Genomic DNA, 18,132 nt, shown 5'->3' on the forward strand with positions numbered 1-18,132 from the left:
CCCTCAGTAAAACCCACATAGAACAAAAGTTCTTTGTCAGAGCTTTAGAGAAGTGTAATATAAAAGAAAGGGAAATCGTGAAAATCTCAGCCAATGTTGTAACTTTTAAATGCTATTTTTAAGAAGGGGGAGGCTGAGTGGAGGTGGGATGGTATCATAGGATAAGGCCCTCTCCTGTCTGCTAAAAGAACTTTTCTTCTTCCTACAGTTAAAATTTACTATTCTGTAACTGGGCTTATAAAAAGTCTCCCTATAAAATATATGCTCACCAGCAGTTTAGTGATACGGATGCGAATGTTTGTGTATTTGTCATTAGGGACTCAGCCAACATTTCTATGTGACAGTGGTTGTGGTTTTGCAAAAGGAAGAAAACTGATTGTCCTTACTTTGTCTCCTCTTTCCTGATGGGCGTGTTTCTACTGCTGCAGGAGAAAACAAAAACAAACCGAAAAACACGAGGCATTAGCTTACATGAATGTGTTTAATTATTTTGAGGACCGCTATCCTTTGGGCTCCCAGGCGAACTACATCCAGGGAGGTTGAACACCGGTGACAGGCAAGCAGCTTTCCAATAAGCTGCAGTATTATTGCAATAGACTTTGTAATACAATTTATGCTGTCATTCATAAATAACAATGCCATATGTCAACCATATTGCTTACACAAGTAAATCCATCAACGTGTCACTATTTGATTTATCTCAACAGCTTCTTCAAATATTGAAGTATAGATATTGGAAGGGGTGTGCAGTGTGTGTGTGGGGGACTACCCACAAAATTTGAGATTAAAAAACCCACCACACCACCTCTGCTCCTCCTTTGTACCCCATCCAAAAACATCCTTCAGGATAAAGAATGGGAGGGAGAGCACATCTTGAGGCCAATACAAATAATAATATTGGGTGGTTATATGAACTGTGAACACATAAGGGAGTTTTGTGGTTCCTGTTTTGACCTTATAAACATATTTTAAAACACAACAGCTAGCCATTCCCCAAGAATTTACCAGTCCTAATGGTCAAATGTGGGTCAAAGGCCATTCTCCAACTACCTCCATCTCGGAGGGTAAAAGTGATTGATAACCAAATGAGAATATTTGACGACAGGCCAATTTTACTGCGTTTATTTTTTTTTAAATAGTGGGTAAGTATAGAGAGCCATAATTTTCAAGGGCTTTTACCCACTAAAGTCAGGTGGACAGGGTGTGTGTCCAGTTATCGACTATCCAAAACAAACGAACAAATCCCAAACCCAAGGAACCCAACGTTTCAATCACAGTTCCAATCTTCTGCTTAAAAAAAAAAAAAAAAAAGAAATCCTCATTAAGTCCATGTAAAAGTGACAAGGATCGTAAACTTTAGCAAAAAGCACCTTTTTGGTTACTCTTAGCTCCACAAGGCTCCGTGACGCCTGAGGACTCAGAGCGAGTTCAGACAGGAGGAAAAGAGAAGCAGCCCGCCTCGCAGCGGCGCCCCGAGGGCTGCGGAGCTTCGGAGCGCCCCAGGCCCCCGGGCCGGGTCGCGGTTCCCCCCGGGTCAGGAGCCAGCGGTGAGGGCGGGAGGGTAGGGGTCTGGTCCCTGCCGCGGGCAGCGGGGGCGGGCGGCGGGAACCTCACTGCCGACCTGCCTACCGAGCCTCATTTGGGAAAAGCCCTTGAACCCAAGTCTTTATCACTTCCGGCCGTGACAAAGCTCCATAAAACGCTGCTTGTGGGTCCCTTGCCCACCTCACCTCGGCTCACAGAGTTCCCGGGTGTATCTCCCGTTTTCTCAATGTCTGCTAGTAACTCTCCTCCTCCCAGCTGAGCTCCCACCGCCGCCCTTCGGCTGCGCTTCAAAGCCCTTTAATCCCTCGGGTAACTCGGGATACCGCGTTCGCCCTTGAACCCGCCTCTGGCGCGACCAAAATGGCCCTAAGCGCTCCGATGTCGCCGGGCACCCTGCCCTTCTGCAAGGAGGCCGCTGTCGCGGAAACCACTCGGGACTGGCGAGCAGTAAAGCAATTGCCAGTGCAATAAAAGGCAGCTAGGTGGGTCCCCCTGCTCCTTTCTTGTCCATCTCACCGTCCCCGGCTTACCCCCTCCCCCGTCTGCAGAAACAATCAAACAAAGGCTGAAAAGCCAGGAAATGTCCAATTCACTTCCCTTAGAGTTTATTAATCGCCCACACCCAACGCAAGGAGATTTGGCCGTGTTCAGGGACGGGCCGAGCGCACCGGGGAGCCGCAGACCCACTCGGCGCAGCGGGGAGCCGCTCGCGCGGGCCTGGGCATCGCCAGGGACCAGTCCTCCCGCCTCGAGGCAGCTGGGAGCAGGGTGGGTCAGGGCCCGCTCGGTGCTTTCCTGTTACCTCTCAGCCTCCTCGCGCCTTTGTTTGGGGCTGGGAGGGGGGTGGGGTTCGGGGTGCGACAGTGAAGTCTGGAGATCGATGCTCCCCCAAGAGCACCTGTTGACCCCAGAAAGGGCATTTCTATGTTTTGCCACGTTGCTGCCCCCACACAAGCATCTCCGCCGCAAAAGCACAGACAAGGGCGCGAGTTTTCGGCATCAGCCCCGACTGCCCGCACCGCTGCGGAAATACGGGGCTAAACCCCAGGAGAACCGGCGCGCCGACTTCTATACCACCCCACCCCTTTTAACTGGTAGTATTTTCTTCAACGCCCTAGAAATTGTTGGTGTTTATTTAGGAAGTATGACACAGTTACTGGGTTCTTAGAAACTCGGGATGTTTAGGGGGGTTGATTTGGCTTGAAAAAGAAACAGCGCACCTGGGGTTAGGCGGGTCATCATAATAACAAAAAAACGCGTCTGCAAAATAAAAAGCTCTTTTATGAAGAAAGGCAATCCCGGAAATTCACTGGGAGCCTTCCTGAGGACCATCTAGCTAGGCCTATTCTCAGGTTTAATTGGCAGGCAGTTTATTGGCGCCTTATTGGTGTCGACTGAATTTTGTTCCCAGTTCTTCCTTTTAAGAATTAGCATTTCAAGTCGATTTACCTGAGTCAATTATCTTTTTAGGGTCTGGGTTTGGTCATAAATTTGCAAATATTCATTAAACGCACTGTGTAAATATCCCTCTTTCCCATCGCCACCCAAACCTCTATTATTTCCTAAGAAAGTCTTTTCTTTTTTAAGGCTTCCATAAAAAGAAATTGATCAGGGAACTATATTTGAATTAAGACATATTAAATCGATGACAGATACATATCACGCTGTGTTTAACAAGAGTTGTACAAGGAGGCGGGTTCCAGATTCCGCACGGCTCTGCTGCACCATTATTCACATTTTTACAGCCTTTCCTTCATGCCTTCACTCATTAAACCATTAAATTTCAGCAATTCAATAAAACAAAGCAGTTATAATTTTGAGGAAAAGCTATTTTGAAGGGGGTGGACGTACTCATTTTATTGCACAATAAAAATGCTCAACAGTCCATATTAAAGGCCACGTTGTGGTTATTTTCTTCTTTCTCTATTCATTCTTTCTTTTTTTTTTTTTTAACTTATAACCTGCAGGATTGAACGTAAAGCTGCCATTGTGGAAGTGTTGACGCTCATTGCCAAGGAATTCAAATAAAGGGAACTCATCTGGAATGTTCCGAGAGGAAACGAAGACAGTCGTGACAATCCCAAATACGATGGTTTCCCCATAAGCCATCCAGAGATGGCACAGTCCTTGCTCCACCTTTGCCTCGTTGGCTTGAGATGTTTTGAGTCTTTGAAACGAAATTGTAGAAGAACTTGTCCTCTCCAAATACAGATATGGATTTTGTCACTGTTGTGGTTTTTTTTGGTCATTGTGCTTGTCCTCATTCCTTTTTTATTTCCTCATATTTGAATTTCATCAAAAATTAAAGGAAAAAAAGCCATTTGAAATTTGATTGTATTTTCTTTGTTTGGCTGTCAGTTGTATAAGAGAAATGACATTTCTTGGGCTCATAGGGAAGTTCCCTGTTAAACATTGTTCACCCCAGTGTAAATGAGGCTATCGAATGGGATCTTTTGAAAATATTTACCTCTTAACTCCCAGATGATGGCTTTATGCAGTCTGTTTTTATGTGGACTGAAAAATAATTAACTGATAACATTTTATTGTGTCCCAAAAGAAAAAATAATTTTAGTCATTTTTTTTTGCAAATAATTTATGCATGGCAACAAAATGAAAATTAAAACCCCTAACTTTTAAATTTTGAGCATTTTAGAACATCACACAATTTTAATATGCTTTATTTTTAAAGGTGAAGTGACACTTTGGGGCAGTAAGAACCCCAAAGTTTGGGTGATGCAACAATTCTCAGCCCCCCAAAAAGTGATGCAGAAACTTCTCTTTTTAAACTATTTTGATGGCAAATCACTTGAAATATATGGGGTTCACTTTGTTAAAAGCCAGTTTTTATGGCTTTAAAATAAAACACCTCTCTTGGTAGATCAGTTTATTAGAAAGTGATAACAAGGTTAAATGTTATTCTCTTAGTAAATAAGTAACGAAGATACTGCTTGATTTAAAAATAATTATTTTCTTGGACCAATTATAATTCATGGTCCTGTCAAAGAAACTGAGACACACATGTGGAATACATTCTGGACTGGAAGGAGAAATTCTGCTTAAAGGATATTATTTACTTAGTTGCTTCCCTCTGGAGAGATGCTGTTTAGCCTGCCCTGCCACTGTATACCAGAGGCAGAATTTAGAATCGCTGCCCCAAGGCCCCCCCACCCCCGCCTCCCAGATCTAATTGGAAGTGGCAGATCTAGAACCGATGAGCAGCGAGATTACATTTCGAGCCAACTCCTTTGAAGCATATTGAAAAGGGCTCCATGAGCTAAAAAGTCGAGGTAAAACGTTTCCTTTTGGGAAAGATTTATTTTGACTTCACTTGGTGTTTAGCGGTGCCAAATTACTTAGATTGTTTTACAACCAATAGGACTTTAATATCCTTCCTCATTTCGCCTCCTGTCTGGGAGCCCTACGTGAGCGTTTGGCAGATTGGGTGTCCTTCCCAAATAAGTTTCTAGCATCACCTCTGCAAGCACGATGAAGGGCGAACATCTGCTCACCCTTTTTTCAGAGAGCAGCCTAGGGCTCTTCCAAGGGAGGGGCAACAGAGTGTGTGGACGCTGGAAGGGGCTCTGCGTTCAGTGCGGCGGAGGGTTTTGAAGTTGGGGGCCCCCAGCCCTTAGCCACCGCGCGCCCTCCGGCCGCGTGCCGGCGCGCGCCCTCCGCAAGGAGCGTCTGGGAAACGCGGAGCGCTGCGCGCGCAGGGCCCGCGCAAACTTTCTGCAAGTGCAACTTGGGCATCCCCGGGGAGGCGGGGATGCGGGCTCCAGCGGAGGAGGGGGCGCGAGGCGAAAGCGAAGGCGGCCGCGAGCAGCGGGGCGGATTCCCGCTGGGCCAAGGGTCTGAAAGGGAGCCAATCCGGCAGCCGCGGCTGCTGCCAATCACGAGGCGCTCTCCAATCCCACCCGTGCCATTTCCAAAATCTCGGTCCCACTGTGCAGCTCAACTGTGGTGTTCACTCTGCCAATCGCTGGAGGACAGAGTGGGAACAGGAATAAGCAGAGTTAGGAGGCCAGGACAAAGAAGTTAAAGAGCCCCTAATATATACATGTTTTTGGAGGCGGGCAGAGGGGGGGGGGAAAGTCCCCCCAGTGAGGGTGTATGGGTCTGATTGTGTGGTTCAGATGGAGCCCTCTTTGAGCAAGAGGAACCCGCCAGCGCTGAGATTAGCGGATTTGGCAACGGCTCAGGCCAGGCCTCTTCAGAATATGACAGGCTTCCCAGCGCTAGCCAGCCCGCCCGCCCACTCCCAACTTCGCGCCATAGCCACGCACCTCCGCCCTCGGGACCTGGGCGCTGACCTCGGCGTGGCCATCACTCCGCTCGGACCCGAGCACATGGCCCAGGCGAGCGCACTCCGCCTCAGCCCTCCCTCCCAGGCGCTCCCGGCACAACCTGAGGCTCCCGCGGTCGCCGCCCGCGCCGCAGCCTCGGCCGCGCACCCCGGCGCAGGAACCTACCCCGGTGGCGGGGGCAGCAGCGGCGCGCTGCCCTCTGCGCCGCCGCCCCCGGCCCCTCCTCTTCCTCCCTCCCCTTCGCCCCCTTCCCCTCCCCCTCCCCCTCCTCCTCCTGCCCTCTCGGGCTACACCACCACCAACAGTGGCGGCGGCGGCAGCAGCGGCAAAGGCCACAGCAGGGACTTCGTCTTCCGGAGGGACCTTTCCGCCACGGCCCCCGCGGCGGCCATGCACGGGGCCCCGCTCGGAGGGGAGCAGCGGTCCGGCCCCGGCTCCCCCCAGCACCCGGCCCCGCCTCCCCACTCGGCCGGCATGTTCATCTCTGCCAGCGGCACCTACGCGGGCCCGGACGGCGGCGGCGGGGGCCCGGCGCTCTTCCCCGCGCTGCACGACATGCCGGGAGCCCCCGGCGGCCACCCGCACCCGCTCAACGGCCAGATGCGGCTGGGGCTGGCGGCGGCGGCCGCGGCGGCGGCGGCCGAGTTGTACGGACGCGCCGAGCCGCCCTTCGCGCCCCGCTCGGGCGACGCGCACTACGGGGCGGTGGCGGCCGCCGCGGCCGCCGCCCTGCACGGCTACGGAGCCGTGAACTTAAACCTGAATCTGGCGGCGGCGGCGGCCGCGGCCGCGGCGGCCGGGCCGGGCCCCCACCTGCAGCACCACGCGCCGCCCCCGGCGCCGCCGCCGCCCGCGCCCGCGCAGCACCCGCACCAGCACCACCCCCACCTTCCAGGGGCGGCCGGGGCTTTCCTGCGCTACATGCGGCAGCCAATCAAGCAGGAGCTCATCTGCAAGTGGATCGACCCGGAGGAGCTGGCGCGGCCGCCGCAGCCGCAGCCGCAGCCGCCGCCTCCCCCGGCCGGCGGCGCCAAACCCTGCTCCAAAACTTTCGGCACCATGCACGAGCTGGTGAACCACGTCACGGTGGAGCACGTGGGCGGCCCCGAGCAAAGCAGCCACATCTGCTTCTGGGAGGACTGTCCGCGCGAGGGCAAACCCTTCAAGGCCAAATACAAGCTCATCAACCACATCCGCGTGCACACGGGCGAGAAGCCCTTCCCCTGCCCCTTCCCGGGCTGCGGCAAGGTCTTCGCGCGCTCGGAGAACCTCAAGATCCACAAGCGCACTCATACAGGTGGGTGTCCGTCCCCGGCCGCGCCGCCGCCGCCGCCTCTCGCGCCGCCGCCGCTTCCGCCGCCGCTTCTCTTCCTCCCCCCGCCCCCCGCTCGCCTTCATTTTTCCCTCCTTCTGCTGCTTCTCCGCATACGTATAACCCGGACATGTGACTTCTTTTTTTTCTCTCCCCCCCTTTTTTTCCATGAATAAGTAATTCGATAGCACACACGGGCCGCGCGCCGGGTGCCCACATGGTGGAGCCGCCCGCGCTCCCGCAGCCCCTCCGCCGGGACCCGCAACATGCTCCAGCCGCCGCCGCCGCCCGGGAGCAGAAGCAGCAGCAGCCCGGAGCAGGAAGGCGCCCAGGACAGCCGGCAGCCCCGTCCATCCCGCCCCGGGAACTCGGGGAGGGCGGTGGGGGACGGGGGAGCTGGAGCCGGAGCGGCCCTGGAGGCTCTTTGCCCCCCAGCCGGTGGCAGGCCCCGCGTGTGAAAGGGGCGCGTGGGGTTTGCTGCGGTGTCTGGGCCACCAGGCCAGTTCGGTGTGGGCCCTCGAGGAGGGGAAGGCGCCCTTTCCCTCCGGGCTGGGGTGCAACATGCTAAAGGAATGAGGCCCCTGGGGAGCCCCCTTTACGCACACACTCGCCCCACTGTTTCACACTCCACACGTGCATCTTCACGTGCATACACCACACAAACAACTTCACACACTTATATTCCCTCCTAAGCCCCCTTCCTCATTGCCCGGACACCCACATGCCCTGACACATTCACTTACAGGTACACCCTCGCTCACACTTCCTCACTTACACACCACACACACGCGTCGTCACACATTTACTGTATCACACGTGACCTAGAGGGTGCGGGAGAAGTTGCTTCTGTCCTTTTAAAGAAGGTTCTAGTTGGAGGAGTAGGGTGCTGGCTGCAAAGCCTCTCCCGTCTTAGGATTTAGGGGAAGCCCCCGGCGCCCTGGAGGCCCCTCCCGCTCCTCCCCGAGCTCTGGCTGTGGGTGTGCCACGGCCCCGGGCGAGGGCGGCTGCGGCGCGGGGGCAGTGGGATCGCCTGTTCCCTTTGAACAGACAAGTGCATTGTGCGGAAGCGCTGATGAGTGCGAGCGCAGTCGGGATTTATAGGGACAGACAATATTACCCCTCGGAGGACACTTAAGTAACCGGAGTTTACATTCAGTAATTACTTGGCTGATTTATCGGTGCCGCGGCGGCGAGGAGGCAGCCGCAGGGCGTTGGCCTCGACGCCTGGCCAGCGGCGGGGGCAGAGGGCACCCGGGGGATCTGCGGAGGAGCCGGGTCGGGGCGGCCCAAGGCCCTGCTTCTGTGCGCCCACACCTGACAGGCCTCCTATGGATGGATCTGCAGATGATAGGCCAGGAGCGCATTTTTCTGGGGGGCCCCTTTGGCCTGCCGGCTTCTTTTCTAATCCGATCCATCCGCCTTAATGATTTTTCCAAAAGGATCAACTTCCCACGAGGCCCTCGTGAAAACTCTCGGGCCTGCTAAGCCAACTGTTTGCCTCTGTGCTCAGTACTTCCAGACGGGGTAGGGGCCTGGGACCCTGAAGGGGGCACGCAGGGAGGCGAAGAGGTCCCCAAAGGGAACCCCTAAAAGCGGAGTCTGCCCTTTCCTCTTTTCTAGGCCTCGGAGGGCGAGTGGACCTTCCCTTACCGGGAAGGGACGCTGTCCGGAGCCGAGGGCCCTTTCCGCCCCTTAAAGCAAGAAGCTGAAAATTGATGGCACGGAAGCTGACCTAGGTCCCTCTCTCGGCCCTGCCTGACCCGCAGCCGCCCGCGGCCACCTACCCCCCCCCCCCCCGCTAAGGGGGCGTGAGCGCGTGCTCGGCGGGGTGCGGTCCTGCGCTGAGACCTAGGCCCGGTTCGTGTCCTGGTTCCACGTCGCGCGCGTGGCTGCATCGCTGCCCCGCTCCAGGGGCTGCGCGGGCCCAGCCGCGTCCCTCGGAGGGGGATGCGAACCTCCCACGTTCGCACTCAGCCGCACAGGGTGGTTTGTGCGGTCTCTGGGCCCCTTGGCCACTGATCATGGTGTCCAGGGAGGGACCATCCCGGACTCCGTCCCTACCATGCCACTCTCCTTTTTGGGGGTTATCCGGGATCCCAGGACATATCGATCACTCCCGGAGGCCCATTTCCTGGCCCACGTGTCCCCGATTGCGTTTATAACCTTCCGCTGGCCGGGACTGGAGTTCTCTCTGCAGAGAGGGACCTGATAGGATCTGAGAGTTCCCCACACGTAGCTTCCGTTACTCCCTAAAACTGTAAGTCGTTCAAGTCTGACGTGACCCCTGTGTCAGAGTCTGAAATGTAAACACTGGGGTCTCACCCTTTCTAGTTAGGCAGAATTTGCTTACTGTCCCCTTAGTTCCCCTGAATAAAATAGGCAATTCTGTCACCCTTCTTTTTCCCCCTATGTTTTTCCTTCATTTCTTTATCCTTAATTTTCTACCTTTCCACACTCCGTATCGCCCCTTTACTGGGTCAGATTGCTTCTCTTTTTCACATGCACTGCTGGAGCCAGCAATGCTCAAGCTGTTTATTCTTCATAGTCCGGGATGTGTAGCTTGTACAGAAACATGAGAATTCTAAAAAACAATGTTGCACATTTGCATACAGTGAGTAAAAGCACCTCAGGTTCCATATTGAAGAAAGGCTGGTAATTTTTTTGGAAGAGTGCTATATTAAATTAGTATTTCCACCTTAAAGTAGACTACAGAAATCAGGGCACATAACCAATGTTTTGATTTTAAAAATCGATTAATTTTTTGTTGTAGCTCATCTACAGAGAATTTTTAAAGGTTGTGATTATCATTGTGTTACATTGTTTTCCTCTCGCAATGGATCAATGCAGGAGGTATATTTGAACAGTATCTAATTTTATTTTTAAACAGTATTTCCAAGTAGGATAAGTTATATTCCAGGCATCTGAATACTTTCAGCTGTGCTAACATACTCTGACATTGAATTAGTTATCATTGTTGAAATTAACAACAATAAAAAACTACACTGAAATATTTGTATTAAGATAATAAAATTCACCCGAATAATTTACACACGCTAAACTTAGTTGTTTTTAAGGAGAAAAATAAATTTTCCAAAACCAAGGAAAGGGCATACCTGTGTGTCACCAGAGTAGCTGCTGAAATGTGGAGAAATCTAACTTTACTTGTTAAGTCATTTAAATATGAGGAAAATATTAATATAGTAATGTGTATGAGATGACTTGTTCATTTATGGACTCAGATACATCAAGTTCATACTAAGGTGAGAGAGAAAATTCATACTGTTGCCTGCTGTCTTTTTGTGCTTTTTAATACTAAGGTGTGATGTGGCTGAATTTCTTGTTTTATTGAGCATTTCCCCTTCCATGATTAGTGGCCTTGTGTTTAAAGGTATTGTGTTCCTGGGGTGGTAAAAGCAGCTTAAAGGGGCGATGGGCCAAAAGACTGGTAAATAGTCTTTTTTTCTTTTTCTATTTTTTTTTTTTACTATTAAGCAATGTAGAAAGCTATTAAGATGTTTACTTATGGCATCAGGTAAATGCCAGGTTCAGGCGGAGGCTTGTGTTCTTTATTAATGTTTGTTAAGGCTCTATGCCACTGGGCTCTTAATTGCCCTGTAAGTTGTGAGGAAAGCTGGTAGAAGGAAGAGGCCAATGGCATTTCTGTGCTAGGCTTGTAAAAGATCTAGTGGCCCGATAGTGTGTTTCACAGGTGCTTTTATTTCTGAAGAGAACAAGATTTTGTTTATTTCCTTTCCTTTCCCATAAGTGAAATCTTGGGGAACACTGAAACAATGCCATTATAATTTACTGCACCACCCCCAGTTACTTTTAATTTAGTGTATGTGTTCATTTTTCATCTTTTTCATGTATTAAAAGTATCATTTTATCAGCATTTATCTTGATGGGGTGGGGGGTCTGCTTGTATGTTTGCATGTACAGAGCCTGAGGGGAGCGAGGCTGTGGGTATTCAGGTCTAGTTGGGTTTCTGTATTACATCCTGGACTATGCTCTAGGCATTCTCCCCCTGACCCTTATGGTGCTATAGGGCTGACATCTAGCCTCTCACAAGCCTGGTCCAACGAGAGCCTCCAGGGAGTGGTCACCAGACTCATCCCTGAAGTATTCCTTCCCTGTTGCATCCTTGCACATAGGTATTGGGCTGGGAGTTGGTCTTCTAGAGAATGGGAATATGCATCCTCATTCCTGCTCCAAGATTTCTCTCTTGAGTGAGAAGTCTCTGAAAAGCAATTGTTAACCTTTCCTACATTTTGTTGCAGGGGAAAAGCCTTTCAAATGTGAGTTTGATGGCTGTGACAGGAAGTTTGCCAACAGCAGTGATAGAAAGAAACATTCCCATGTCCACACCAGCGACAAGCCCTACTACTGCAAGATTCGAGGCTGTGACAAATCTTACACTCACCCGAGCTCTCTGAGGAAGCACATGAAGATTCATTGCAAGTCCCCACCACCTTCTCCAGGAGCCCTTGGTTACTCATCAGTGGGGACTCCAGTGGGGGCCCCCTTGTCCCCTGTGCTGGATCCAACCAGGAGTCGCTCTAGCACTCTATCCCCTCAGGTGACCAACCTCAATGAGTGGTACGTGTGCCAGGCCAGTGGGGCCCCCAGCCACCTCCACACCCCTTCTAGCAATGGAACCACTTCTGAGTCTGAAGACGAGGAGATGTATGGGAACTCTGAAGTTGTGCGGACGATACATTAAAGTTTATTAATAATAATCAGTGAAATAATAAGTGGGAGTCCTTGGACCAAATCCTAACCTGAGACAATGATGAGCCTGAGAAAATCTGTGACTCAGACTTGCCACCGGGTCTAATTAGCCCTATTTATTTAGTATGAAACCCTATGGTGTTTGTACATTTAATTAATTTAATTAAGATATTTGGGCTTTTTTTTTTCTTTCTTTCTTCTAGAAAACAAACAAACAACAAAAAAACAACCAAGCTGGACTTTACACGTTGCAGGGGGACAGGGCTGGGAGCAGATTGTACCAAGAAAAATGAATGGAGAGATTAGTTAATAGAGACACACACGGCCAATGCAATATATGTAGTTTTGAAGGCGAGAGAAAGAACATTATTAAGTCAGAACTCAACACAGCAACAAGGCCCTCTGCATTTCCTAGAGTGCCTTGCGAATGCCTTTGACAACATAACATGGGCTTCCCTGGAGCCTCTTAGCCTCCTCCTTGGGCCCTAATTCTGCACAGGCCTCTTGATTGTAAACCACACACTTGCTGCATTGCCAACAGATCTTGGACTGTACCTGTGTCCAAAAATATTTGTAAAAACCTTTTAAGTTTTATTGTCCTTTTCCATTTCCACTCTGTTACTGATTATACCTAAACACTGTATTTTTATACAGGATTATTCAGTACCCTGCTTGTGTGTTTAAAAAAAAGATGCAGCAACCTTAACACATCTCCATATATTGTGCTACTGTGACGTTCAAGCAGAAGTGGAGCTAAGAAGACCTGCTGCCGTAGACAACTGTGAAACTGTGATATTTTATAAAACAAGAAATTCAAGTGCTTTCTTTTTTCTGCTTTTTAAAAAAATCTGAAATCTCAGATGCTGCCTCTACGATGTCCAAACTTCTTGTGTAATAAAGAAATTATGTTTTAGATCATAAGTTCTTTGGGATGCCAAAATTTACAGGCAAGTCTAAGGAGGTGTGATGTTGGCAATATGCCTATTTTTTTTTTTTGAAAGCTGTTGTTTTTAAAGTAGGCCAACCCCTCTTTTACACTCTTGTATCAACCTTTTAAAAAGCCGTTATTTTTCGATGCCTGAAAGTGCATTTTAATGCATTTTCTTCCACCTGATCACTGAGCACACGGAACTCTATCCCATTTGAAAATGACAGTGTGTGAAGTGTATGATTTACATTAAAAGAGGGGAGGGAGTTGCTATACATATTAAAATTTTTAAAAGGTTTATAGTTACCACCAAACATTGATGAATGTGTGACCTTTGCCAGAGCTGTCAAGCTAGGATAAAAAAGGTCAAGGACCTAGGACAATAACTCTTAGTCAATTTATTTTTGGTTGGTACAACACATCTTGCGTGCAAAATGTAGTCCATCATAAACATCATACAAATATACTAAAGAGCACTAATTTATCCTCAGAGACCCTGAAGACACCCCCTCCCCAGGGTTGTAGAAACTTGTTTCGTGTACTGTGAGTGGTTGATGTAGTCTTATCATTGTTAACAACCTGTGTGTGAACACTATTTGTACAGCTGAATTAATTTATTTTCAGACATCCTTTTTTTTTTTCTTTCCTGGAAGAGTTCAGAGCACACCAAAGAATTATATTATACATTTTGGTGAAAGATTGTTGTTTATGATCCATGGTTTATTTAAAAAAAAAAAAAAAAAGGAGAGAAAATGGAAAAATATATTTTTAAACTTACTTGAATGAACAACGTAATGTGAAAACCAGGACTCTTCCTGCATGTCTTTTTTGCATTGTGTTGAGATTATATATAGTTTATAGATATATTATATTACTAGTACAGTGCATGGTGCTGTCACTTTGAAAGCCTTTCAATGTTGTCTTCAAATTGTTACAGTGAATATGAAACATGCAGACCCTCCTTTATAAAGAAAAAGACCATAAAACTTGAATATAAAATAATTCTACATTTAAAAGTTTATTTGATTTTCATATTATTCACTTTCAAATCTCTTACAAAATAGACAAAAAAAAAAAAAGGTATGAACTTTGGGGGGATAATTTATGTATTGTAAACTTATTAGAACAAAATATTCCTGATTTGTAATGAGTTGTTTTATTTATACAACTTTTTCAATGGTAGTTTGCACTATTCTTTATTATGCTACAGGCTTATTTATTATGAAACAAAGGAATATGTATTTTATGTATTTTGCCATGCATAGGTTAACTGCCACAGATTTATTGGTTCCTGATACACCTAAAATGAAAAATCTTAAAATGTGTACCTTCAATAGAAAGCAAGAGTGATTATGGAGTAAAAAATTTAATAAAGGTATTCTTCCTATGTATCGTTTATGTTTTACATAATGGGATATTTCTGCCATTCTCTTCCAAACAGAACAGGTTGCTGACATAATACATTAACATTAGGTTCTCTTTCCTTGACCTCTTTATTTCGTAGCCTCTCCCCAAGCAATAAAATATTTTTACAGCTTGGTTTAATTTACAATCTAGTCTAGAAAATACAATATATTAACAAAGACTAAACCCTGCAGGTTGCACGTAACACTAGCATAAATCTTAGGGGTTGCCGCATTCATTTGTTAAAATTAATATCCTTAGTGATTCTAATCCGTCAAAAGCAAGTTTTAACATTTCTTTTTCTGTGCCTAGCCTCTAAAGTAAATGTAAAAAGGAATGAGGAAAAGACTGAGCTGGGGACAGAGGCTTTCAGATACACAAGCAAAATCAGGAGCTGAGATGGGTATGAGTTAAACATCTTGATGAAGTTGAATAGTTGGCATCAAATACCTCTTACATCAGGTAATGGGGGGGCGGTCAGAATCCAATCTAATATTGTGGTTTATTTGGAAGTTGAGTGGATATAAGTAACTTAGCATTTTGAAGCAGGTATTAAGGAGAAATTACATTCATAGTAACAAAATATCCAAGTGGCTTAAACTAGTGTAATCGGCTATTGACATTAACAAGGCCGAATGTTTGCCTCTTAATGTTAGCTGATACAAAACCAATAAAAGGCAAATAGTTAAAAACAATCAGTAATATTGTCAATAAGCAGTTCTCTAAAAGGATATAGTGGCTTTGAAAAGTCAGGTTTATTAAATGTAGTAAAGGTGAAACAGATTGCAAAGAGTTGTTTTAAGCCAAATAACAATAACCAGCACACGAAGGAGAAAAACTCATAAATGAGGGCCCCAATCAATGGGAAAACTTATAGCTCTCTAATGAAGTTTCTTGTGAAAAGAAGGGTGACACAAAGCCACCAAGACATGAATCATTCATGGGAAATATAAAAGATAAAAGATCTGACAATGAGCAGAACCTTGTATAGAGTGTATAAAACAAGTTTCCCCTTCTTATTTTCTGCTTTAAAACGCACAATCTCCCACTCCCAGCGTTCTCTGTCCAGTCTATAGAGTTAAAATTGACCACTGCTCGTCCTGCGCCACTTCAAAGTAATTTAGTCCAGAACGGAAGGCTTGGCGCTTGGACAATCTTCATGGTGTGTTAAGATTTCTATGGCAATTGGCAAGCAAGACGTTCCCATCTGAATATGTCTCAAAGAAAGCCACTTATTGACACTAAGTTGGCTATCATCAAAGACTTCATCTTTCCTCGGCAAAACGTGGCCCTCACAAACACTGTCTGAATCATCTACCTTTGTTTTCCAGGCTAGAAGAATCTTCAAACACATATTATTTGTAGTTTATGTATATATTTTCCCCATTCAGGATGTTCTTTGGTAAAGCTAATGCTCCTAAAATCTAAAGTACTGAGAAAGAGCTTGGGGTGGGAATTATACTCTGTTAAGGAGTTGGAGATGGCCACACAAGAGGGATAGCACTGGGGACAGGAAAAGAGGAGTCTCAAACTTATTGAAAGCTAGGCCCAAACTATGGTCGATGTCATATATTTGTATCACTTGCAGTCTTGTAATTTATATCTTGCATTCTGTGGAAGCTTTTTGAGATAGTGGTTTTATCTCTCTCTCTACCTACCTACCTACCTACCTACTACCTCTTTCTCTATAAAATGGCACAAGAGACGTTCACCTTAAGTATTTTTTTATCCCAGTTTGGTTGGGAAATACAATTTGGGAAAGAGGGAGGGGGAGCCAGTCTCGCTTCTCTAGTGATCACCTTAAGGCAGAGGAAAGGAAAACTGAACCCAAGAAACACAAGACAATTCTGACGCTTATTAATGCTTTCAGCCTGTCACATCACACTACTGGCTTGCCCATCCACCCCTACTCTACTAAAATAGACACACGGCCATGGAAACCTACCCTTCCAGGGCTGGAGGGATGGCTAAGGAGGCCCACAGTGAAACCCACAGCCCTGGGTGAGTTCCAGCACACTTCCCCTCCTTGAACAAAAACTCTCAGAAACTTATACACACGCCCACGCACAAACACTCAAGAGCACACACATTCACACGAAGTGAGCGCCTAATCAGGCAGGGAGAAGTTCAAAGGCACGTTCTTTGAAATTCAAACTACTGCTTTTATGGTACATCCACAGAGAGCATCAGGATTGCTATGGCAATGGACAGGGCGAGGGGAGTCGCTGGCAGAGGGTCCACAGCGATTCGAGACACTCTATTAAGATACAGTTGCAGTGACCTTTACTTTCATGCCAAGTTAGCTCAGTCAATTTTCACCTCATCAGAAATACATATTTTACATATAATGTTATATATAACGTGATATGAGTGACATGTGATACATGTTTCCATCTACTTTTATGTTACGATTCCTCCATAGAACCTCCTAGCTTGAGAGAAAAGAGGAAGAATGAGCGGAGGAGAGACAGCCGAGTGGGGGTGGGGTGGGGGTGGGGAGGGGGAGGGGCAGGAGCGCCCGAGCCCCAGTTCCTCTTCCTTCTCTCCCCACCTAAGTACTTTTATTTGGAAAGCGATTGTTCTTTGTTTATTTAATACAAGTACTGTGTGAATGGTGAAAAATAAACACGATGAAAAATAACCAAACAGATGATTCCTCCGAGTGAAAAAGCCCGGACTTAATAAAAGTGCGAAGCAGTCACCGCTGAATGAGAAGCCCTTTGAAGTGGAACTTATTATAGGAGGAATACTCCGGGGTTGCCTTAACGACGCCGCTGAATCGAAAGCGCTCGCCTTTGTCAGCGATTTGTTCTCCTTTGCTGGGGTGCCCGGAGAAATTACTTACATGGGCTGCCTTAACATGCAGCCTGCAAATCAGTAACTTTGCAGCTCAGACTCGCAGACGCCACTCGGCAACGGACAAAAAGAAGTCAGGGGGAAACGCACCAACCTTTCACGCCGAATCTCTGGGGATGGGGGCGCACGGGCGTGTTGGGGGCGGCAGATAAGAAGTTGTATTACAACTGCCGCCCCCCCTCACCAGGGCTCTCCACCCCCCGCCCCGACCCCCTGGTCTGGGCTGGGGCCTCGGCCGCCCCGGCCTAGCCCAGTTGCAGAGGAGGCTCCGGCTACTCCCGGGCCCTACAGCGAGGGGCGCTCTTGGGCGCGCGGGCCGGGCGAAGGACTTTCCCAGCAGTCCCGGCCATATTTAATAAGGGTCGTTTATCACCCAGGCGCTTTGAAGGGTCGCCTCCAGCCCTGTGCCCATTAGAAAGGCGGAGGTGACATTTAAACTCCGTTTTCAAGGATCGCGGGGGGATTTCAATGAAAAGGCAACTCGTTTGTCTTATGAGCCTGGAAACAACCCCCTTCTCGCTCCTTTTGACCACATGGCATAACTCAGAAACAATAGTTCAAAAGTGAAATGGCATCGTGGTGTTCGCTCAGAGACAGGCCCCCATCTAGCACCAGAGAAAAGGGGTAGTCCGCAAGACAATGTGCTTTTTGTGTCCTGCTCTGTCACAAGGATTGTGTTGTTTGCTTTGGAGGCTGCGCCTGTTATACTTTCCTGAAAGTGCTTGTGTTAAACAAGAGTTATAAGTCATCCAAAACAACAAACATTTTGATTTTCTTTGCCTAAAGGGCTTTCCCTGGCTATGGGCACCGTGAAAAAATAATGTCCTTGCTGAGAAAGGAACACCAGTAGTAGCATTAGAAGCGGGCGCATTAAATATTGAATGACACGGGAAAAAGAGCTTGTCGAGGGGCACTCAGCCTTAAAGTCTTTCTTCAACTTTGTCTTCAGTAGCTGCTGGACTATTTAAGATGGTATTAATTAAGGCAGCTTCGGATGCCGCCAAGCGCGTCGGCCCCTCGGCCGCGCTCGGTCAATAGGCCTGTGTCCCCACGTT

At 48.0% G+C, this 18,132-nt stretch overlaps 1 protein-coding gene across 1 annotated transcript; it reads left to right on the forward strand.

Annotated features, from left to right (window-relative positions):
* The first annotated feature begins 5,502 nt into the window (after window positions 1-5,502).
* ZIC5 (Zic family member 5) lies at window positions 5,503-14,204 on the forward strand. Its single transcript, XM_081126028.1, has 2 exons — window positions 5,503-7,146; window positions 11,439-14,204. Exons 1-2 carry the CDS (start codon window positions 5,679-5,681, stop codon window positions 11,879-11,881), a joined length of 1,911 nt encoding a protein of 636 aa, XP_080982154.1. The 5' UTR covers window positions 5,503-5,678; the 3' UTR covers window positions 11,882-14,204.
* Window positions 14,205-18,132: the final 3,928 nt, after the last annotated feature.

The sequence above is a fragment of the Miniopterus schreibersii genome, assembly GCF_964146895.1.
Source record: "Miniopterus schreibersii genome assembly, chromosome: 2".
NCBI lineage: Eukaryota > Metazoa > Chordata > Mammalia > Chiroptera > Miniopteridae > Miniopterus > Miniopterus schreibersii.